The following is a 24104-nucleotide window of genomic DNA, read 5'->3' on the forward strand; positions in this document are numbered from 1 at the left end:
ACTTACTTTACTTTAGCTCGTGGTATTAGCTTTTTTTCTTTTTTCTTTTTTGTAAATTCAATCGAGATAAGACGGGTATAAATTCGACAGAACCGCATTAATCCTTGACATGCACGTTTTTATTACGACGACTGCAATTTCCCACTTTTCGGGACATAAATTCAGCGGGGAAAGAGATTTACAGCGCGTGAAAATCGAAAATCTCTCTCGGATCTGTCCGTTAACGGCTAGCCATAATCATTAAATCGCTTCTTCGCGGACATCGGTTGAACTCTACTGTCACCACATAAAACAAACGATCGATAGATAAAAAAAAGCGAGCTGCGCGATTCGAAGACGTTGCCTATAAAATTTATTATTCCGAAGATGAATAACGGGCAAGATGGAAGAAATGTATTTTGGTTGTCTTAAAAAAAAAAAAAAAAAAAAATCGTGCGCCGAATAGTTCTTGAGTCGAGGAAGCACGATCAATAAGAAGTTTAAGGCTGAAATTAATCAAAAGATTACTAGGCCGAAAACGAGCCGTCGAGGACGATGTGGCGATCAGTCATTTCCTGTAACGTAGATCTTATCGGTCGCGATAACACGGGATTAAAAACCCTTTCAACCGATCGAAGATATTTCATTTCTACGGTTGGAAACATGCGGTGGTTACGTCGAAGAAAAATGTATAATCTTCAACGTAATAAAATAGCTATAAGTAAGTGTAACACCGATTAAACCGTATTGAAATTAGGAAAACTTTGAATCGCTATAACTCTAAAGATAACTCCGATTGTTCAAAGGACGAAGGATCATTAGAAACGCGTAATCTTACCCTTTAAAATATTCTTTGGTTCATCTCGATACGACTTCCGGTTCCCGAGATATCATCGTGTAAAGAAAAGACGATGAGATCGTTTACCTTAAACCCTATTAAAATTAGGAAAACTTTGACCGGCTGTAACTTCGAAGATAATAATTTTTAATCGACGAATGAACGATCGTTGGAAGCGCAGAATCTTCCCCTTTAAAACGCATTTTTATTTATCTCGATACGACTTCCGGTTCCCGAGATATCGTCGTGTAAAGGAAAGGGTAATTTTTTGATCGTTTAATATCTCCATCCTTATCGCTTACTCGGATCTCTCGCTCGCGCCTAGTCTCGCTGACCTATCCCAAACTGCAGACGAGCGACAGACGCGATTCTTGGAAAAACGTAGTACGCATTTCCAGGAAGAAATATAGGTCACTAGGTCGCGGATCCATTCATAATCTCTTCTTAATATTATAGACGCTTTGAACCCTTATAACTCGGCAACCGATCGAGATATCAGGATAAAACAAAAAGCAACTTGAACGGCATGTTTCCCTCTATTTTCTGACTCGGTTTTGATGACCAAATTTTTATTTTCTTCCCGTGCATTTTACGTGAAAAAAATCTCAAGTGTCATTGCGCGACGATCCACCATTGTGATTTAAATATATAAAGATTAAAATTTATTTAATCTTTTACAAGTTTCTATTTTCTTGCTCGAGAATGACAAAATGAATTCTATCAAAGGGGAATATTATTATGCGTTATTTTTCTCACTGAACAACAATATGGGGTTAACCGTCTGGACGAAGAGAGACGATAACTGATATCTGTCGAGTGGAAAATCGAGCACAAGAAAGTGGAAACTGTATTACGCCGGGGTAAATAGGTCCCGGTAAGGTTTGAGAAACTGTTGGAATATTAATTTGCTCGTGAAGGAGAGAGAGAGAGAGAGAGAGAGAGAGAGAGACAGAGACGAATATATACGCGAGTCTCTCAATCCTCTTACAGCATTACAGTTCCAAGACTCTCTTTGGAAAAGGGAAAAATCGATCGAACTCGAAAAGAAAATTCTTAGATATGGCGTTGGATTTGGAAAAATCCGTATGAAAAATTCTGTCTGCTCTCCCGTTGTAATACACGTAACACATTGCGTGATAGAGAAAGTTTAGAAAACTCTCGAGGTTTTCAACTTAGGATCAGCCTCAAAGAGAGTTGAAGAAAAATTGATGGCGCTCGATGAAAGTCTTGAGAAAATATTCGGTGCTGGGGAATAAACGAAACGAAGATGCGACATCGTGCGCGTCTGGATTGTGATAAATTTTTAAGCTAGAAGTAAATTTCTCGCGTTTCAAAGAGAAATAAAGAGAAAAATTGATTTCGAAAATTTAAATAGAGAATTATATTGAATATCTTGAGCTTGAGCTTTGTAGAATATTTCATAATCAAACTTCCAATTGTTTAATGCATGTTTATTGATTATTAAAATATAATATTATCTTTATTCGAACAATTTTTTTTTTCTTTCTCAATTTAATCGAATGAAAAAAAAAAAGATACTTGTATATTTTTCCATATCACAATAGCCTGTATTTACGGAAGAAATTAATTTAGCTTAACGAACTTAAATTAAGAAATCGCGTTGGCCGTAAGTGTCAAGCAAGTCTTCCAAAATTCATAGAACTTCTCTATGAATTTCAGATTTTAGTAACGAGGCAAACTTCTCCCGTGAGTGACATGATACACGTAAACTTAGGGGGAGGGGGTTGGAAAATGAACCATAATACATCGCTTTATCCTACATTCCGAAGATATGTACTAAAAGCAAAGTTCTGTTTAAACTCGCGCGCCTCGCTGTCGTCTTTTCCCAATCCTCGCAAATTACACAAATAACATAATAACATCCCGTAATAACAACACAAATGACAACAGAACTATTTATCAACGAAAAATATAATTTCACTCGATCGTCGTGCAATTAAATCGAGCAACAGATTCGAAGGGATCTGATATCGTCGCGTGAATAAGAAACATCCTCGAGTATCATCTTGTATCAGAGTAGTGAATTAAAGCGATCTCTAAAGAGTGGTGCAACTCCTCTTCGATGAGAGGAGGGTTGCTTGAACTTGTTATATAAGAGGGCGAATCTTGGGTGGGCAAAAGTGATCAGAGGCGAAGTTCGTAATCGAAGGACATGGAAAAAGGGGTGTGAAGAGGAGGGGTGGAGAGGTGATGGAACCATTTCAAAGGTTGGATAAAAATCGTCGTGATGTAACACGATTCCTTCTTTCCCGCTGCGAAAACTTCGACGTTGGAGAAGCTAGTTTCTCGTTCTATATAAGAGATCTGGCGATTCGTATCGATCATCGTGAAGCGAAGTAAATCGAAAGAGGGATGGGTCCTTTTCTCTCTCTCTCGAGAATCGAAGAAAAGTTTGGGATGTCGACGCGGGGGGATAAAAGGAGAAACGATGTAGTAACACACATACACACTGGCGAATCTTCGAGTCGGTGTAAACTCGGAGGAAATTAATTGCATCGCGAGAAGTTGGCGCTTTGATTCGAAATTGCGATTCCTCGAGGTTCATCCTTTGCAAGACAGCGATTTAATTAATGGAAGATCGGTTGGAGTGAATAACTGGGTTATTCGTAATCTGAGTGGCCAGCGTGATGTAAAGGAGGATTAAACGCTGGATGATGTAAAATTTTGAGAGTTTTGTGGTAGGCATATTTTGGTTACATCGAATGCGTTTCGATTATTAACATTAGTATGATTAAATTATTAACTTCAATACCACTTCTATAATTTCATTTTTCTACGTTAAAAATTTTTTCATTCGCGTTTCTCGAGGATCATTTCGAACCTCTTCTCCGACTTCCATCAATTTAACGAACGAAATAATGGAAAAAAAAAAAAAAAAAGAAAATCGTGAGTTCGGTTAATGGATAATCCGATTTGCTCGTAATTTCGAACGATCGCCGCCGATAAAAAGGGTACTGATATCGAATGATGTTGGAAGGATGTAAGTTGTCAGGGGGGTATTCAGGATGTTCCTTCGTTCGTACCACGTGGAATATGAACAGTTTTTCCATCCGGCGCTCCTGGGATATCGGGCAGAATGCCGTGGCAATATTTCTATTGCTCGAGATATATCGGCGATATTGGCTTCGATCCGGCGGCCGAGGAAATACCCCGGCCTGTATTCTGCCAGCCTGCAGAAATATTGCGCGTCCGTTGAAAAAATTATTAGGTTTTTCAATTACGGGATGCCCTATGTCGATGGCAATTTTCATTCAGGGACGGCGATGGTCTTCCCTCCTCCTCCTCCTCCTCCCCTCCCCCTTCCCTCTCCTCTTTTTTCTGCAAGGGAATTTTTATTGCGGCTCGACGTGTGCCTCCCGAGACGTACTCTCGAATTGATGAGAATCGAGTAGAAATTACTTATTCATGAGAACCGGTGACCTCGGTTTTTACGGCCCGACGAGTTGATCTCGACAACATCCTCTCCGCGATCCAATGTTTTTAACGGGTAAATTTTAATATTTTAGATTGGCGCGTCTTCGGAATTCCTGGATTCGTCAAATTGAAAAAAAAAGGACAAGGTTGAAAATAGACGGACGGGCAATTAATTATATATGTTTTGAAAAATTTTATAGGTAAGAATTTTTCGTTGATAAGTTATTTTCATCGAATCGAGTTATTCAAATTATTTATCTGTTTCGTCGTATCCCAGCAATTCGGAATAAAATTTGTTCAACATTTAGAAAGGAAAACGAACAAAATATCTTATACGATGAATTCAATGAATTTCGTGAATGGAAATTTCAATTTTTTTTTTTTTCTTTTTTTTTTTAATATCACTCGGCCATTTTTGGCGATCTGCAAGGCGAGTCGCAAAAATCTAGGAAACCGTTGGATGGCCGCCAGAACGTTTTTGGAAGCGTGATCTAGTCGAGGGTTTGCGAAGCTTTATGGATTCCTGTCCGGCCGTGTATTCCTTTATATCAAAACGTAAAATGGGAAACATCACTGGGCTAAAGACGAACGAACGGGTTAATAATAGAGAATCCGGACCAGTTTCAAAGCGATAACAATTACCAGTGTATGCCTCTTGCGAGATATTCGACGCGGTACGCGGCTATTGTGCGCTTGGAATTCTCTTCAAAATCCCGCCGCCATGTTGTTGCAACCCGCTCCCTGATGCAGAACGCGCGACCATGATTCCGGAATTCTCGGCGAAAATCCACCATATGCGAATTCGAGATACCGAGGTTTAATCTACTGTGTGTGTTCTTTCTACGGTTAGAAAGAATTTGTTCGAGCGTGTAAACAACATTTGTCGGCCAAAAATTTGGAATTACATCTCCGATCGTGGCTAATTTTCTCTTTAACTTTTGAGTCGAGCAAAATTATTGTATCGACGCTAATTTTAATTTACCTACGATCGATAAGAAAAAAGAAGGGATCTTTTTGAGGTTATGAGGAATTCTAACCTAACTTTCGATCAAAAACTTTAAATGTATTTATATTGCATTCGATATCGGTTTTCTTTTTTTATTCCTGTCTACTTCTTCGCTTGCTATTGTTAATTTTGTATACAACGGTTGAAAGTTTAAAAGCAGTGGCGGTTGTATTTTTACAACAAGTTAAGTCGAGTTTGCGAAGCGATATTGTTACGATTCGACGCGTTTTAACAAGATTTATGACTCGCTGCACGATGGCACATGGAGAAACTTTATATTATTGCATAGCTTGCCGTAAATCTGGGCCGGAGTTCCAAACAGGAAGTGGAGCGGGGAGGGGAAGGTTGTGCGTAAATTTCAAAGATTCATATTCAAGAACACAGTCGCCTTACGAATCGTCCGCTTCGGCTTGACACCAACAATAACACCATCTTCCATCTCTATAATTTATCATCTTATAAATTCCAAAGAATTATTTTTACGATTTAATCTTCAAGATTCTTCAAAAAGATGTTTAAAAAAAAAAAAAAACAGCGCTTCGATTTATTTTAATTTCCAACTTTCTCGTTTCTTCTTCGTGAAAAAAAAAAATCTCTCGATTATATTCCCCCTTAGAGTTTCGTTTCTCTCAATTGTCTCAACGTTGACAACGCAGTGTATTCTCGTTTCGCCCAGAGACTCTCGGATTAATGCACTCTTGGCGCGCGCGCACGAATTCAACGACCACTTTAATTAAATACATCGTGTACGTACACGAACGTTGGCGGTTTTTGCGTTCAACCATCGACAAGTGCCATGCCTTTCCTTAACGAAGCCAATCTCGGGGTTGCCGGGGTCAAACGAGAGACAAGAGTTGGTTGCCGCTCCAATATGGCCGATTCGATTGATCCTGGCGGTTGATCGAAGCGAAGACGTTCGGTCAGCTCGAGATATAGAATTCTTCCTTCGAGGGACTGCCTCCTCGACAAATTGCTCCGTGCTGACTATGCGGTTTTTACCATAAACATCTCGTGACAATTATTCTTCTCTTACGGAATTCTGCTCCATTTCGAAAGAGTTTGCACGAAGTTTCTCTGTAAATATTTGATCGACGGACGGATAAAGATACGGTTGATTAAATTTATCGGCGGATAAATAATTCTTTTCGTTTGCGATTCTAAAATTAACTGTAAATTGCTTTTCACGTTTTATTCAGACTCCGTCAATTAGTCGCAGCTGGCACAATTCTACGTGTCAAAATCTACAATTGACGATGTGATTCTACGCCTTTTTATCAAATCTTCAAATCAGCTTGATCTCTTGAATCTTGAAACTTGATTTACGCGTATAATATAAAAATGATTACTTTTTTCTTTTTTTTTTTTTTTTTGTAAATATTTACTCGAATAATCTAACGATTTAGTAATATCATATACCGTAAGAATCTATTTTCTTCACCAGTCCCTCAGTCTTTCCAACAGCGTGGCATTATTCGAGTGATAAAGGGCACACATTCTCCATTATCCTCTGACCCATCATTTCTACTATCTATTCCTCTCACAAGCAACTCTCGCGCTCACACACGCTTTTACATCAGAGGAGGAGAAAGCGTCTCGTAAACACGGTCCAAGCAACGACCGCTCACGAACTCTGAAAAATCGTTTCGAGTGTCATGAAAAATAGCAATGGAAAGTAAACCCTCGTTTACTTTATTTTAAGCATACGTTGCTACGCGGAACAAATTTGTTTCAGAATAATGCCACGAAATGATCTTTCTTATTTTATGCGTTAAAAGTTGCGATCGAGGAATCCTCTTTCGTTGCAAAAATTAATTTCAACGTTAAAATTAATAAGAAAGTTCTATAGAAAAAAAAGAAAAAAATCCAATTACAGATCCTACTTTGATCTACTTTTTTCTACCCACGTACACAAATTACGTTCTCGTACAGTAGATTTTAATATCTACTTGTTACTATATTCATACTCTCATCCTCTCGCACGATTTCATTTTCAAACTTCGACGCACGTTTCAATTTGAACGCGCGACGAACAAAGGTATCTCGAGATGAACTCGCGCTCCCAGGTTAGCGTGTTTTTGCCAGTAGGCCAAGTGAAATATGTGTCGCGCGCGTAAACCGAAATTCATCGTCGAAAGTGGGGGACGTAACTTCCGCGGCGCTGAACCGAACGAATTGTCGGCATCGTAAACATAGCGAGTGTCTCGTCGAGGAATGAGTGTATAACCGGTTCGTGAAGATATTTTCAGAATCTTGCTGTATCGCATACCTACGTGTAATAAAGTCGCTTCGACATACACTCGATATTATTATTTTTTTTTTTTTTCGAAGATTTGCAGTTCGTCGTTTCATGTTTTTAACAGTAAAAAAATAAGTCAGAAATCGAGACCTATAAATTGTTTTACGACCGTGGAAGTCTGCGCCTTTGATTGAAACGAGTAAGTAGGTAGTTGCTTTTGAGTTAATAAAACGTTTATTATTCTTAAATTTTTCTACCGAAATTCTTGATTCGAGAAATTATGTATATCCATTGTTTCGCGTTCCTTCTTTTATAATTAAGTAGAATATAAATGCAAATTTAATCAAATCGGTCTTACCTAATATTACCTAATATAATAGTATTTATAATAGTATTTCATACAAACATGCCGAAATCGCGATTTTTTCCCTTGGAGAAAGAAAGAAGAAAATCGTGCGGGATTATCGATCGAGTAATTACTCGATGTTTCAATTGTAGCGCGCCACGTTCGAAAGCGTCTAATGTGGAACGATGAAAATGGCGATTAGAACGTGGAAAGGTTAAACAGGAAAGGAGAAACTCGAGCCAAGTAAAAATGCACCGTTTCAAAACGTGGAAACGTTTCAAAAGTAAATTCATAAAAATAACCAATCCTGTAAAAGTATCTTTCAGAAACTTTCTTCTTTTCACGTTGGAAAAATCTTCTCGTCATTCTCACCGTTTTATTCTCAATATAATTCTCTTAACCCTCATTTAAGACAACGACGAGACGCTTGTTAAATTTTTAAAAAAATCGGACGTTAATACATTCATCCTTGAAGAATCGATTTTAAAAACTCGATGATGAAGATAAAGCCTCTAGACTTTCTATATCCCGTGAACGTATCGATTACACGCGTGACAGTAAAAGCAACATCGTGGAATTTAATAATATTTCCAAAACAATTGTTTACTCCAAACTTTCGGATACGGTATGATTATAGATGGAATCGGCTGGCAATCGAGCCGACATATTGGGTTAGAGGAGAGGAGTAGCGCGAGCTAAAAGCTGGGTAACGAAGTTCTCTTCTTTTTTCAGGAGGAGGACCGATGGTGTCGATAAATCATATTCCGAAACGAAGGCGGGTAATAACGAGCGGAGCAAAACGACTAACGAGCCGGTCTGCCAATTAGGAGAAAAGCACGGCAAGTCTAATAAATGGCACTTCCTTTTCATCAACGACTACCGGGCCCGGGGCTGGTTCGCGAAACGTCATTTTTGCCGATGCGATTATCGATGCGCTTCGATACGGGATTCCCACGAATCCCGTGAAATATAACCTCCTCGTTATTTGCCCGCGATTTATTTTCTTAACGATGGTGAAGGAGGGCAGTGAGTAATTAATTCTCTGATTAAATAACTCGTTTATTGTTACGATTGTGTTGTGTTTCTTTTTTTTTTTTTTCAGTACACGTGTTTTTGATCTATTTGTGTCGAAGCACGAAATCTTGATACCTTTAAGAAGGTGAATTGAAAAGATATTAATTCTTGGTTTTTAATTTAAGGTTAAATAGAACGAAAATAAAATTTCATTTGTTTTATCGTAAATCAAATGTTAACACTGTTAATTATTATTATTTGTAATTTTAAAAATTCATTGATAACGTTAGTAATTAATTTTACACGAAGGCCTGATACTGTAATTTTCAATATGTAATGAATGATCTTGAAAAATCTTTCGAAAGAAAATTTTATATTTGGAATCTACGTAAGTAAAGTTTGATACAAGAGGTAAAGAATTGATTGACTCACTGGATTTATTAAAGTTCTTTGCGTGTGTGTTTTTTGAAGTTCTCGAGAAGTCTGCGTGACGAGCGCGAAGACACGCACGAACGACGACAAAATTCATGTTACAATAGTGTTTCCAGTTACGTTTGACATATTTTTTAAAGCAGAGAAATTCGTATCGAGGCAAGGCGGTTTAATAATAGAGCTTAATTAGCCTGATGAACGAAAGTTAGAGATATATTAAATTATTTTTCTAGAGGGAAAAATTGAAACGAATTTGTGAATCTCGTCGAAGAAAATTGCGAGAATGTGTGTAACAATAATTAATTCAATCGCACGTCATCGTTCCACTACTAAAAATAAAAAATTACAGTAGATTAACCCAAAGCGAGTTACTCGAGGTAAGATCACACGGAAGATATCCTGCTAAATTTACAATTCAAATTTCCCATAATCTGCGCTAATTTCAAAGCGCTACGGGGCGATTCAAAAGGACCCAATTCGCTCTCCCATTAATTGAGAGGGGGGGAAATGGCAACAAATTAACCCTCTCTCCATGTGCTCGCATTCCAAATTCCTATTCCGTTTTCACGAATTTCCAGTGTTTTCCAGATGCTCGTAATTTCCGTTTTGTCGTTGCTGCGATCAAGTATAAAACGACGATAACTCTTAAAACCCATCAACCTTTCTCTCTCCATATTTATATATATATATAAGATGTTTAATTTCAACTTGATCAATTATTCGTAAATTATTTAGTTTCTGAATTGTCGTAATTCAGATGTAATTACCGATCGATGAAAAAATTGCACGAGAATCGTTGTTAATTCAACAAATACAGTTATTTGTATATAAAGCTATAATTTTACGAGAAAAATTCTCATCGAAGAAACTCACTTAAAATTTCTTCCTCCAACGCGTATTATTCAAATATTCAACAACTTTCGTGCATTCTCTTTTAAAACTGACAACTTTCCCGTATCCCTCATCGAAAAGAGCGAATGAATTCCTCTCTGCGAAGAAGAAAATCGATCGGCACGCGTGTTTTCGCGCCATAATCGCGGCAGGGCACCCGTTATATTCACAATTTGCCAAGCACACGCGAGCCGCGAGTTGCACGCAGGCAATGTTTGCGCGGGCCTTGTTTAACAAAACTGGCGGGCAACAAAGGCAATCCGAAATATCTGTTAACGCCGCGCCTCCGCCCACCGATGCGCTTTTTCCGTATCCGTTTTCATGCGCGGCCGGCACAATGCGTGCCGTCGAACGATGCGCGTCGAGGGATGAAAAGTAAAAAAAAAAAAAAAAGAGGAGGGAAAAGGAAAAATCCGTTTCAGAGGAGGGATCGATTCTCGCGAAATTTTACTTCACTAATTTGTGGATAATTTGTTCTCTGGAAGAGTAAAAATTAGGGCAGAATTTTTGGTAATTATTTATCAAAAAGAGATAATATAAAAAGATTCTTCGATCTTGATCATTTAATGCGCTGTCGAAGCTGTGAATTCTGGTAGTCGTTAAAAAATTAATTAAAAAAAATGTGTTTTGATTGAAGTTAGGTAAACGAGCTTTTGTTTGATTTAGATGTTAAACAAAAATTTACTCAATTTCTTAATGTTTGGATTTGGCTAAGTATATAATTTTGTCTCTTCTTTTTTTCTTTTTTTTAATTCTTACGAATCGTAGAAGCGAAAATTGCGGATAGTTTTGGCAAAATCAATTACAGGACCTCGAAATGTATACATTTACACGTGTCGCGTAATAAATTAATCTAATTTTGTAATCCGTGGCGTGTTGGCGTAGTTATACGATAATAAAGACGATCTTGATAAGTGTGTGGAAATAGCAGAAATTGCTCGCATTTCCCTGCGGCGATGCGATCCTGTTGCTTTTCTTCCTCGTGCCTTTAACGGGAAATATTTCGACAATTTATCACCTTATTATCGTTCGACGTGGCCTCCGACACTCCGTATATATTCCGCGGAAATGATTTATTTTGTTCCAAGTTCCAGTTATCCTCCTCTAAACTCGACTAACAATCGGACTAAACTGAACCAAACTCGAACTTATGGTGTATTCATACCTTATTATACGTGTGTATATATATATATTTGAAGGAGTAAGGCTAAACCAATTAGAGGTTATCCTCGTCACAATTAGTACCCGCTTGGCTAGTACGGTTAGAAGTAGATTATGAACAAGTTATTCTTGTTCATAACAATTCCAAATCCAAACTTTAATCCGCGACTAATTTATTTGAGCAGCTGGATCCGAAAGTTTTTGAAAAGTTTGAAACGAAATGAATCTCTTCCAACGAAAAAAAGCACACAATTTATTTAAGAAATATTTACTCGACAAATAATAATTCCAATATTAGAGAGAGATCCACTAATGAATCTTACGTGATCCAACTAAACAATTTCGTTACACACAAAATTGTGTAATACCTGCTTAAAATTTACAGGCGACATTCGTCGTCATCCCAAACAATTTACAATTATAATATTCATCAATGAGAGACGTTTAACGAACGAAAATTCCCCTCGCGAATAACTTAATAACTTTCGCAAAACAAAACATTCACCTCCTCCGCCAATAAGCCGTCAAAAAACAAAAACCACCACCCCTCTTTCCTCTGAACCAGCTAAACCAAACCCCTTCCTCGTTCGAGCGATAGAATTATCGAGGCGCGCAATTTGCATGAGCCAATAAAGACGAAGAGGGAGGCGGTTGAAGGCAAGCCGTGTCGATATATCATAAGGAAGGACGTCGGCGCGTTTACCTGCGCCAGGTAATTTCCCAGCAAGGGTGGATAACGGTTTCGAAGGGTTGCTCAAGGGATCGGCCCATAAATTCTCCGCAACCCTGTCCGCGGACGCGGTAATTGCTCGTTTCCCCGGGTTCACAGGCCCGGGGCGCCGTGGCACGTAGACGACGTCACTGACCCATTGTGGTCATCGCGGTCCACGGTATAGATTCTAACTGCATTGTGGGTAATATGCCGCGGGTAATACGGCCTCCCCTCTTTCTCTCTCTCTCTGCCTTTGTGTGTGCGTGTCCATCCCCCTTTCGTGCCGTGCATTAACACGCAGTTCGCCAGCCAGCCACTCGTCGTTGCAAAATTCAACCGAAACTTGCCGTTTTTTTTTTCTTTTCTTTTGCTTCCTTTTTCCTCCCGCACGATGGCGCCCTGTCCGTTTCAATTTTGAGAATTGTGCAAAGGTCTTGTAGAAAGGATATCGTAAGGGGTGGGGGAGTTTGAGGGATTTCGAGTGGAGGAAATGGAGAAGAGGGAGGATGGAAAATTTGGTTAGGGTTTTGTTGAATGTTGGCCCGAGTTTTCAGTGGTTCTCAGTCGATTTGGATATTTGTCGCGTTAAGGGTTTAGAGTTGAGAAAAGGGAAAACGAGAAAGCGGTTGGAAGATTTAATTGTACTTTGTTTGTTATCTTGTCGGTTGGGATGATTTCGATGTTTTTGAAAAGAATTATATTAAGGATGTATTATGATGAGAAGCTCTCGAGGAAGGGAGAGAATGATTTGATAATCGGAATTGGAATTTCTTCTGAGTTTTCGATCGAGTTTTCGATAACTAATCTTGTAATTAGTGATGGGACTTTTATGTTATACGTTCTTGCTGCGACTTTTACGCTAGTATTTAGTCAAATCAGGTAAAAATCTCATTAATCGTGAGACGAGAAAATGTGATTGAAGAACACACAACCCATTATCCTAACACGAACTGGATGACAAAACAGGCATCCCCTTGAACTTTGAGACAATCCAAAGTCTGTTTCTCCTACGCTTTTATCCTTATGATTTCTATAAAAAAAAAACTTAGGAAGCACAGGACGTTAAGTTTTCAAAATTAAAATTACCCTAAAGAAAAACGAAACTCTAAATTTTTAAAGAATAAGTTGTGTAAGAGAAACTAATAGAGTACAATCGATACAATTTAATGCATCTCGTCGAAGAACTTAATTCCAGTGATTATGTATATAAAAAAAATATATCATCTTACAATTACTACATTTTGTCAAAATCTCTCAAATTAAAAACCCGATGATATATCTTTTCGAAATTAGTTGCCCGACGAGGATCAAATCCCCGATTATATCGCCGTCCTCCGCACACACCGCACGTTTTCCTTCCCCGTTCGTTCAGAAATAATTTGTTATCGATACGATAACACCGCGAGGCGTACGAATTTCCAGCCAGTGTGTGTGTGTGTCGTTGGCTAATGGGTCGAATAGCATTCGCCAAACTGCATATGCGGTCAACGGGTGCATTAATGCATGCAGGCCGGCCGTTGGCGTGAATTTTCACCGTTTCGATATCTCCACCACCACCATCCCCTCGCCAAGGAGGAGCAGCAGCCATTGGCCTCGATCGCGGATCGACGCCACGGAATGAAAAATGGCCAGCTTGTTTAACGAATATTTGATATTACACTTTCCATCGATGAAATCGTGGAAGCTAGTTCGAATTTCTCGTTCGAGTTTCCTCGTTTACGTCTAAATAATTCGGTGGAAAATACGGGCCACGATCGGGAGAGGAGTGGTCGAGGAGGAGGAGGATGAAACAAATGCAAATTTCGCTCGAATTTACAACCACTTCTGGATATTTTCGAATACGACCAGGATCGATCGTATGAATATTCCACGAGTTATCGGTGTTGAGTGTGACTTAGCTACTCTTTCAGCCTTGGTGATGATCGATCGATCGATCGATCGATCGATGATGATGATCCTTTGCATTTATTGTTCCTTCTGTTCAATGATCGGGGGATTTTTATGGAAATTTATGTGTTCACAGAAATGAAACTCTTTCACTTTGTATTTTCTTTTCTCGTGTGAAAATTATCATCCTTCTATATATCGATAATAATTATTCTACTGTAATATCAATGAATAGAAGAGGATAGAGATAGAAATTTTAATCACGGCAACATTTAAAATCGATTGTGGTAAGTAATAAGCAGATCGAATAGAAATCATCGATAATTATATATTTTTTGGCTAAGAAGTAGGATAGAATTAACAGTAAAGTATTTATTAATACTTTACATTTGATGGTAAAAGTGATTCAAATATGGAAATTCATTATGAAAATTCGCCAAATTGCTCAAAGGGAATACAATAGGCAAACAAAGTGGCGATTTCAATTCATACTCGAGTTAAACTAGAAACGCCTTTCAACTCCACTAACGCCAACAAGTAGTACAATAATCCCTTTCCTTTGACCATCTAAACCACCGCTGTCCAAGCTAAGCTTCGAAGCTTAGGGACACTAAAGCCTCCACTGCGCCCTATTACCATATGAGGGTTGACTAACGCATTACACACGAGAGATACGTATTAACGGCCCTGTTACTCGATATTCCAATAAGTATATATAACCATAATCGAATTGGAGTTAATATCGGTCTTTGTCGAATAATACATCCCCTATATAAATCTCAATTATTTGTAATTTACTAAAATCGATATAAAATTTCATATTATAATTGTACCATCATTTTAATCCAATTAACGAAGGATTTGTTTAACAATAACAATACGATGATACTTCCACGTATGATTCTATGATTTCGTTCTACGAAAGAAGATCGTATCGTTATCCTTGTTCTCTCTCCCCCTCTCTCTCTCTGAAAACAGAATAACAATCCTGCAATAACAGAGATACTTTCTTCAGAGATAATAAATTCAAAAATGCGTTCGTTAAATTGGAGAAACGAAAAATATAATAACGATCAAGGGAAGAAAAAGAATTGAGAAACAAAATTTGATGTCCTGATTCAATTTGCTAATGGACCTTCCACCCTCCTCACCCATGCGCTTACACCGTTATTATTAACCCAATCGATGATGGATTGCAACCGACGACAGGAAGGAAGGAAGGAAGGAAGCGGTCAACTCGACGACGATCACGACGCTTCCACGACGATTTTCCCTCTGTTTCGTGGTTTTACAACGAGGGGAGGGAGGAGATTGTAAATAAGGAAAACGGTGGTGGGTGAAATTATGAAGAGAGAAAGAAAGAAGGGGGAGAAGATCGAGGTGGAGGAGATTATACGCGCGCACGTGAGCGGAATGGGCGATTAAAACGGACGTTGAACGGGCGGGAGAATGCAAATGAAGCCGATTACTCGCAGATTTGTTTCGAATTTGTTTACACGGAACACCGGCCACGCTGTTTTATATTCAACGCGGCCGCGGCCAGTCGATTCCGGGGCTTGGCTGCTTTGGCTCCCCGGGGATGATACCCGGGGTATAATGGAAGAGTCTCTGGCGTTAGTTCATGCCAGTCTGTCATAGTTGATGCGTGCGTATTAATTCGAGCGAATGTTTTCAATGTTTCGTCAAATATTTTCGAAGCAATATGACAAAGTTTGTTCGATTTTAGATTAAGTAATTTTTCGTGATTTTTTCCAGGCTTTATAAATAGGCGATATAAATCGAGAAGAATATTTGAGGAGGGAGAATAATACGATAATGTTTGGGCTTTGAAATTATTTAGGAACGAAGATCACTTTTGAAATATTAGAATTGTTATCAAGTGTTAAGCGTTCCTGGAAAGAATTGATATAATCGTTTCTTATAAGGTATTATAATCGTAAAAAGATTAGATTATCGGTAAAACAAATAAAATTAAATATATATAATATGATGGTGATAACGAGAGGATGATCCTTGCTCCTCTGTCATTTCAAAGGATTTCTCATTGTTAATAATGAGTATTATACCGAGGGGAAACAGAACGAAGGGATATATTATTTTATACGATACATTTATAATACGATTAACGATGTATTATTCGACGAAATCTTTTCCCCCAATCGTTGTGTATATAAATTGCTCGCATAATCCAAGTTTATGACGAGGAAACGTGTCTTACGATAAATGGAGATCAATTATCATCAGGTTTGATTAAAATATGTATATATCGGATCCCTATTTCCGTTTCATTTGTCTCAACTGTTCGATTTAAATTTAACTGAAGATTAAAAATTAAAAATTGAATTTTTCTTGTGTAACAAACATCTCGTGAAGATGTTAAAAAATAAAGGGGAATAAATTAATCGCGATACATCTTACTACGTCGCGTCACACACTTGTGACCATCTTTATATGAACTCACTCACTTTATTTATCTCATCAAGGATACCCGGTGTTGACTAGTTTCCTTGGACATTCACTTTCTCGGCTTCCAGAGACGATTATCATTTTAATATCGCGGGATATACGGTTATATTTTCGAATCCACGATCACCGCTCCGATCGTGTGATCATGCAGAAACACGTCCATCATTGCAACAACGAATATTCCATGCTTGATGATTGCGAACGATGCGACTTGATCGTTATTCGATTCTACAACAGTGACGGTGTTCGTCAACTTTGTATTTTCTAATAGCCGGTTTGCACGCTCGCGTGCATCAAACCATTAAAAATATCGTATTGCCGTCGTATCGCCGCTTTTGCAACCGGCCCTTACTGGTCACGGTTTTTCATTAACGATCGATAAAATTGATGCACTAATATATTAATAGATTGGCCAACGTTAAGTTTTACGTCACGTTAAAGCGTATCCTCGATTATCGTTAATGTAATTCCGTGTCGTTTGAAAGAGTTTATTTTTACCTTATTTGTACCTGTTTGCAGCAAATATATATATATATCCGCATTTTATTAACTCCTTCACTTCGCTCGGCAATCAAAATTCTTCATTTACTCGTAAAATGTCGAAACCATCTCTTTAACGTATTTCATAAAATTTAATTTATTAACGACGAGCATTAAAGATATAATATAAAAAATACCGGCATTTCAAAATCCCTTAACAAGGGATCTAACCAACTTCCATTCTCTTATCAATTTATCCACCCCATAAATTACATTGTCCACCATTTTGTCTCTTTCTCAGCCCGCTTGCTCGCCACGAGAAAATTAATCCCGCTTCGTGATATCGCTAAATTGGAGCGACAAATTGTTCCAACCGGATTATTCGTTTTAACTTCGAATCGGAATCGGATTCATTTGGACGACGCGCTGAAATAAAAGTCCAAGGATCGTTCGACCTTGAGTTTCGCGCCCTCTTTGACGCTCGAGTTGGAAAAGTATCGATCGAGCAAAACGAGTCCTTCTGTTGTTGCCTGTCGTTCAAATCGCCAAGTATACTCGTCAAATTTTTCATTTAGCATGAAAACGAACGATTCTTTCGAATAGTCGATCGAGAGCAATTAACCGTGGGAAGACGAGCGTTTCGCAATCCTCGATGAAATTTATTAAATCGTTCGTTCTGCGTCACGCTACTCTTGCCCCATTCTTGGACCTGAACCGCTGTTCCGTGCTTGTTAATCGACTTTGCATTTGTGTACGTGGTTGCCAGGAATTTGGAGCAATCCTTGTATGACTGTGCAACGTTTAGTGCGGGCGGGATGGATAAACTTACGTCGAATGGAATTCTAAATCTTCGAATAACTTTGAGAAGGAATTGTGTAGGGGATAAAGCGAGCTAATATTTCGATGATTCTTCTAAATATTTTGAAAATTTTCTCGTCGAAAAGAATCAGTCTCTGGAATTAAAGTGGAATTTTAAGATGAGCAGATTTAAAAACGGAATTTTCATCGTACAAAAATTAATAAATTTAAAATGTTTTAAACCACGACCAGACCAAGTGATGAACAAATGAGAGACTCGCATTATGCTACTCGTGCAACTTCCGTTGTAACAACGGAACAATAGATAATTAAGAAGGGACGAGCCAATTGACCTCAGATGGAATGTAAAACATCCCTTAATTGGAATCTTCATCCTATTGCCTTAAGAATATTTTACTAATTACACGCGACACGAATTGGCCTATATCAGGGAATAAACAACAATTCCAACAGTTCCTTAATTCAAAATGATGATTTCTGAAAATTTTAATTTTCAATCGAATTAAAAAAAAAAGGAAGGAAAATCCAATTTAAAATCGGAGATAATCCTGAGACAATTTAAGAGATACAGAATTCTAATAAGAAAAAATACCGTGCGGAATACAAATTCCACCACGTCGAGTCGGATCAAACCTCTTGGTCCAGAACAATTTCTTGGCCAAACACGCCGCGACCTTAACATCCCGACACAATCTTCAATCTCGTTTCAATCCCTCCCTCGCACACGCAATTTCGAACGAAACCACGTACGTGCACGCTTATCCCGGAGCTTAATACGGAGCGTAAAACACAAGAGAGACCGTATTATTACCGTAAAAGTTTGCACACGAGTACACGTCCACCAGCCCGCGGATATCCCTGCCGGCCTTGAGAGTATGCAAACTCACGTAAAACGGATGAAATCATCCGCACGCGATCCGCCACCTCTCCGCGAAAAAGACTGTTTTCGAGCGCGCCGCCATTTTCCGCCTCGAATCGAATCGAATCTCTCGATCCACGTTTTTTTTTTTTTTAATCGACTCTCTCGTGGTCGAAGCGTTTGTTATCGGTGAACCGACCGGATTTCGAAAGCGAGTGGGCGAGAAAGAAGAGGTGGGTCTGGATTTGTCGAACGAGAGAGTTTCGAAATTTCGGTTGATTTCAATTAATTCTGGTGGCTCGAGCCACCGGATATATCCCTTGGATGATACCGACGCAATTGATGAAGTTTTGGGTCGGGGATTAAGGTGCGAGCGTAGGTTTGTTGTTTGATAGAGCGTGAATTGGTGGTCGGTGAATTGGTCTCTCGAGTTAAACGGAGGGAAACGAAGATTTGATTCGATTGTTTTATAGCGAAATATAGGGAATATTGTAGGAATTCGTGTTTTAAAATTGGAAGAATTTAAGCCTGTTCAAAGTTGAGCCTATGTTTCTGTTTGTTTTGATTTGATACATTTTTAATAAAATGCAGAGATTTTGTATAGAGATCCGTGTATAATAGATGTTACTTCTCTTGGAATGATGATCGAAACGATTAAGAAAATATTACCAGTTCCAGACTGATCCTCTGTGTGTAAATTGTCTGACAAATTGATAGAATCACTGCTATACAAACTAACATTCAAAATCTTTATATTACTTTTTCGAAAAATAATTATCGAATAAATTGTGGAACACGTAATCAATATAATAGAATGATAGAATAACAAAATTTTGTATTCTTGCAGAACTTCGTTCGTTATCTGAAGAAATTCTGTATCTTCAACCTGACGTTCCACTTTTACGAATTATTTATACATTTTAACGTATAAACTTAATTTCCCCTTTGATAATATTAAGCTTATAATCAACGATTGTAAAATTGACCGATATCGGGGTGAACCGTGTATTTAAGTCTAGGAATTATAGGCGTATAATTCAACAGATTATTCTCAGTTCCCAATTTCAATTTAATTTATCATTCATCATTTATCTTTTGGCTGCCTACTAATGCTACTTGCCGAATTAATCTCGACCTTGCGTCGACCATCGTCATACGCGTGTAAAATTTGTAATTCTAAAATCCTTGTATATACGTATACGATTGCACGTAGAGTTTCAAGTCTCGCGATGATTCATTTGAGAAGCGTGTTTCGCGATTCGCAAGCGGAAGTGGAATGTGTCAGCCGCGTCGATTTTTTTCTCCATCGATCGATCGACAAACGATTTGCTTAAAATTCCTGTCCATTTGCGGGATTACGACGAGGCGAGGAAATTGCGAAGTGAAGAAATTGCGTAAGTGAAGGAGTGAAATCCAGGAGGAGTAACGGGATCTCGAAAGTTCTCGCGGCCGTCCTCTCGTGTCGAAAGTTTCCGTTTGCTCGCCGCTTCTTCGAAAACCGAACGAAAGTTTTATTACAAGCGGCGAACGCTCTTGTCCCGCTCTTGGCGATATAACGCGTGGCTCCAGAATGTGTGTTTAAATTCGACGGAGGGAAGAATTTCTTGGGAAGGGTCTCTTGGGACGCGATCACTTCCGATTAAGATCGATAATGGATGGTTGAAGAAAGAGGATTCGAGTTGGAGTCGAGTTTGTATCGGTAAGAAATTGGAATTTTTTGTTCTTCGTTCGTCCATGCACGCGAAAATTTCTTTCGAAATTTATTATTAAAATCCAGTATTCAAAGGAATCTGTATCTTTTTGAAATTGAGTCGATGATGATCCTTTTAAAATATCCTTTTAATTCCTCTCGGTTTCACTTTACCCACGTGTATCCAAGATATACGATTTGCCACGCTCGTTCATTTCACGTAGTGCAAGTACTTTGTTGTAGGCGTAAATGGACGGTGAATACCTTTCTGCTGATAAAACACGCCTGCCCATGAATCCGCTCAATGATCGATTCGATCGTATTTACGACGATCGTATGTGTTTGGAAATACATTTGGAAAAATTATCCTTCTTTCTTTATTTTTTTTAAATAAAACTAATCATTGGTCGTGTCTACGTTGTTAATTATTACTTCAAAATAACAATAGGAAACAATGGAAATAATTAATCGGCATAAAGGAATGTTGCCGCGTTGAATTATCGATGCCTACGCAAAGTTGATCCGCGAAACGTTCCTGTTATTCGCGAAATGTAGATTGCGTGGGAGTACAAGTTAATTTCTCTATAATCCGGGTAGGTAGCGTTTCCTGTTGCTCGTTCCCTTTCCATGCCTCCTCCTATACCTTGTCCATAATTACGAGTTCCGTAACTATGAATTCCAAGACGAATAGTTTCAACAAAGTAATCCTTTCTCTTTCTTTCTTTTTTTTTTTTTTTTTTCAGTACATCTCTAAACTCTCGAAACTGAATAGAAAAATATTTTTCTTTCTAAACGAGGCGCGGAAAAAGAGAAAAAAAGGAAAAATTCTCTCCACTCAATAACCACGAAATTAAAATATATAGATCGCATACGTCGTGATTAATTGCCTTCTCTGCGGAGCGAACACGATCGAGCAAACATCTTCCACTTGGTGCATCCATCGATCTCCACGTCGTTCAAGTTCGGCCCAAGACGGCCGATATCTCGTTCCTTTCGCCCGATAATGGGGAGAGCGAAAAGTTCTCGTGGTATTTGCATCGATACCACGAAATTCGGATCGGCAAATGAAAGTTTTAGTGGCTGCTCGATAACTCCTCTCTCTCTCTCTCTCTCTCTCTCTCTCTATTTCTCTCGTGTCCTCTCTGCTCCGCGCCCACTCGATTCGAAGAATAGCCGTCTAGTCGCGAATCGATAGGGGGAGAGGAGTGTAGTTGGGCGTTGAAGCGAAATTCTCGAGAAAGAGTTGGACGATCGATAGATAGGCAAAGCATCCGTTATCGAGAAAGTGAGTCGGTTGCCACGGTATCCTGTTTGATCATGGGTTGGGAGAGCTGTTTCTATAAAAACAAACTCTACGCGACTCTACGATTCCTGCTCGACAGATGAATCTACGTATGCTTGGCTTTTCCTCGAGGAGGTATTTTTCTCAGCTTTTCCCGAGCTTCGATTTCTTTGACATACGAATTTTCGCGTATGCCGTGGATTTGAATAATGCGTATTTCGCTCGCTTCATCGTCCTTGCTTTCTTTCTTGAAACGATTGTCTTTTTTAAACTACTTCTCGGGAAATCAGATTTGCTTGTATTATTTTGGCGTATTGAGAAATTTGTGACGCGAACGAATGAAAAGGTTTTTGATACCTCGTTGCTTCTTTTCGAAGATTCGAATTCCGTGGATCGATAAAACTTTGATAATAAAAAAAAAAAAAAAAAAATACTGAGAGGAATAACGAAAAGGAATGAATCGATAAGAGAGAGAAATACGATTCTACGTTTCACTTCGTGAACGAGAATGCAACACAAGTAGAGAATTTTACAATGCAAATAGAATCGATACGTACAGTTAATAATATAATTTTCCATATTCAAGTTTGTCAGGTTAATTGAATCCTCTACGCGGGCAGAATAAATATTTAGACAACATCGTGTCGCAGTATTTATGGGCGATACGCGATCCAAATAGGAAAATGGTGGTCTTCCTCGTTTTATCACGAATGTGCATAACACGACGTTGTCCCACACACGATTACGTATATGAAACATATAATGACGAACAGTGGCAACGGGCGCGCAGCGTGCTCTGTTTGCACTTGTGCTCCTATTAATTAATGGAAATTTATGGAAATGAAATTGCTCAACTTCTCGTTGTCGCCAGCTTCTACGTTTACGAGGATTAAAATCGTAGTCGCGAATAACTTCGGCCAACCGCAGAGACGACACAAGTGTCGTCGACCGTGTATACCAATACGCTTCGAGGATTACTAGACCCACCGAGTATATATATAAATTTCATCGTTATTTGTTGTCCGGAATAGGGAAACGACTCGTCTCCTTGTACTCGTCTCCCTTTCTTTTGCCGTCAATTTGGAATTTTTCAAAAAAATTTAAGAATATTTAATCTCTAAATTATTCTCTAAATAAAGAAAAAAAAAAGAAAAAAGAATGGAATAGGAATCTCAGATTATAGACATGCCAAGATTTTAATAAAACATTGACAAAATTATCGATAAATCCCCCATTGTATCACTTGATTATCATTTCTAGATTGAGAAAAAAAAAAGTAATGCCAAGATTTTATTGTCCTCTTTCTAACGAAGACATCGTTTAAGACATTGGCAAGATTATCGATAAATCCTCCATTTTTTAAATTGTTGTAATTACTCTTGCATCACTCGACACGATATCTCTTGTTTATATTATTATAATAAAATATTCGACTGTATAAACGTATATTCGGTGTACGCTCGTTTAAACTCGAATCAATTATCACTTGCACGCGTTATCACAGATATATGTGGCTAGACACTTACTAGAACAGGTTTGTACACGCATACACGGCACACGCGCACTGTGTTACTCGATCAACAACGCCGGGACGGCGGACTTGATCGCGTAAACTCTCGTGTTACATCCACGAGAGACGAGCACCTTCGGTGTCAAGAACACGCCGGCACGAAGGATGCGGAGAGACACTCCTCGCTCGGTGTGATTTAGACGACGAACCGACCTCGCTTCTCTCTCGCTTCACGCTCGAACAGTGACGTTTTGTCCGCGCTTATCAACCGACCGGCACACGTGTAGACACGTGTGTGCATCACGCTGATAAGACGCACTGTGCGCGCGCGAATCTCGACTTCCTGGACGATCGTGACTTCGCCTTCTCCCCCCGTCGATGCACAGACTCCTTCTCGTGGATAGCGATTGATATTTTTCTTCTTTTTCTTGTGGAGGCTCGAGAAATTAAGATTGGAGGTGTTGAAAGAAGAATGTAAGGGTTTAAAAAATTTTTTTTCTTTTGCAGAAGATGTGAAAATGTTTTTGATAGAAGCAAGGATATCGTGTTTGTAACGGTAGAATTATTAGAAATATTACAATGTATGATTGATGTCAAAGTTATGAAAATATCGGTTTGAATGGTAGTCAATTCGATTTAATCATTCTAGTGATTAAAGTCATTTGTGTGTAAAATAATTAGATACTTATTACAGATTGGTGATTTTCAGAGTTTATTTTTATATAATTATCGAGATCGGTTCGAGGATAAAGTTGTTTGGAATGATGAATAATATTCAAGAGATTTTTCTCTTAAGTTTATTATTATACTATTGCAGCAAATAAAGAACATATTTCACGCTTCATGCAAACAATAATTTCAAAATAATCTTGTTTTTCGTTATTTTTATTATTATTATTAATCTTACGATACTTTGATACTTGATAACTTTTCATATTTTGTTGAAAATTTATATATAATTTAAATAATTATGCGTGAAACATACGCAAAAAGATTTAATTCAAAAATATTCTATCAAGTGAAATTCTCTGTACCGTTTTCTAAAATTATTCCTTTGTAAT

The 24104-nt window shown here is 38.4% G+C and overlaps 2 protein-coding genes across 2 annotated transcripts in view; one reads left to right on the forward strand and one right to left on the reverse strand.

Annotated features, from left to right (window-relative positions):
* The window catches only part of LOC105736924 (uncharacterized), an 89592-nt gene extending 80322 nt beyond the window's left edge, over positions 1-9270 (forward strand). Inside the window, exons 4-5 of the mRNA XM_086909690.1 lie at positions 4345-4452; positions 8573-9270. Coding sequence (XP_086765816.1) covers positions 4345-4452; positions 8573-8813 — 349 coding nt within the window. The 3' untranslated portion in view covers positions 8814-9270. The remainder of the gene's footprint in view (positions 1-4344; positions 4453-8572) is intronic.
* The window catches only part of LOC100868187 (RNA-binding Fox protein 1), a 305806-nt gene that overhangs the window by 267959 nt on the left and 13743 nt on the right, over positions 1-24104 (reverse strand). The gene's annotated exons all lie outside the window — the stretch shown is intronic.

Source organism: Apis florea, unplaced genomic scaffold (genome assembly GCF_048593485.1).
Source record: "Apis florea isolate Af1SG1 unplaced genomic scaffold, ASM4859348v1 contig_3158_pilon, whole genome shotgun sequence".
NCBI lineage: Eukaryota > Metazoa > Arthropoda > Insecta > Hymenoptera > Apidae > Apis > Apis florea.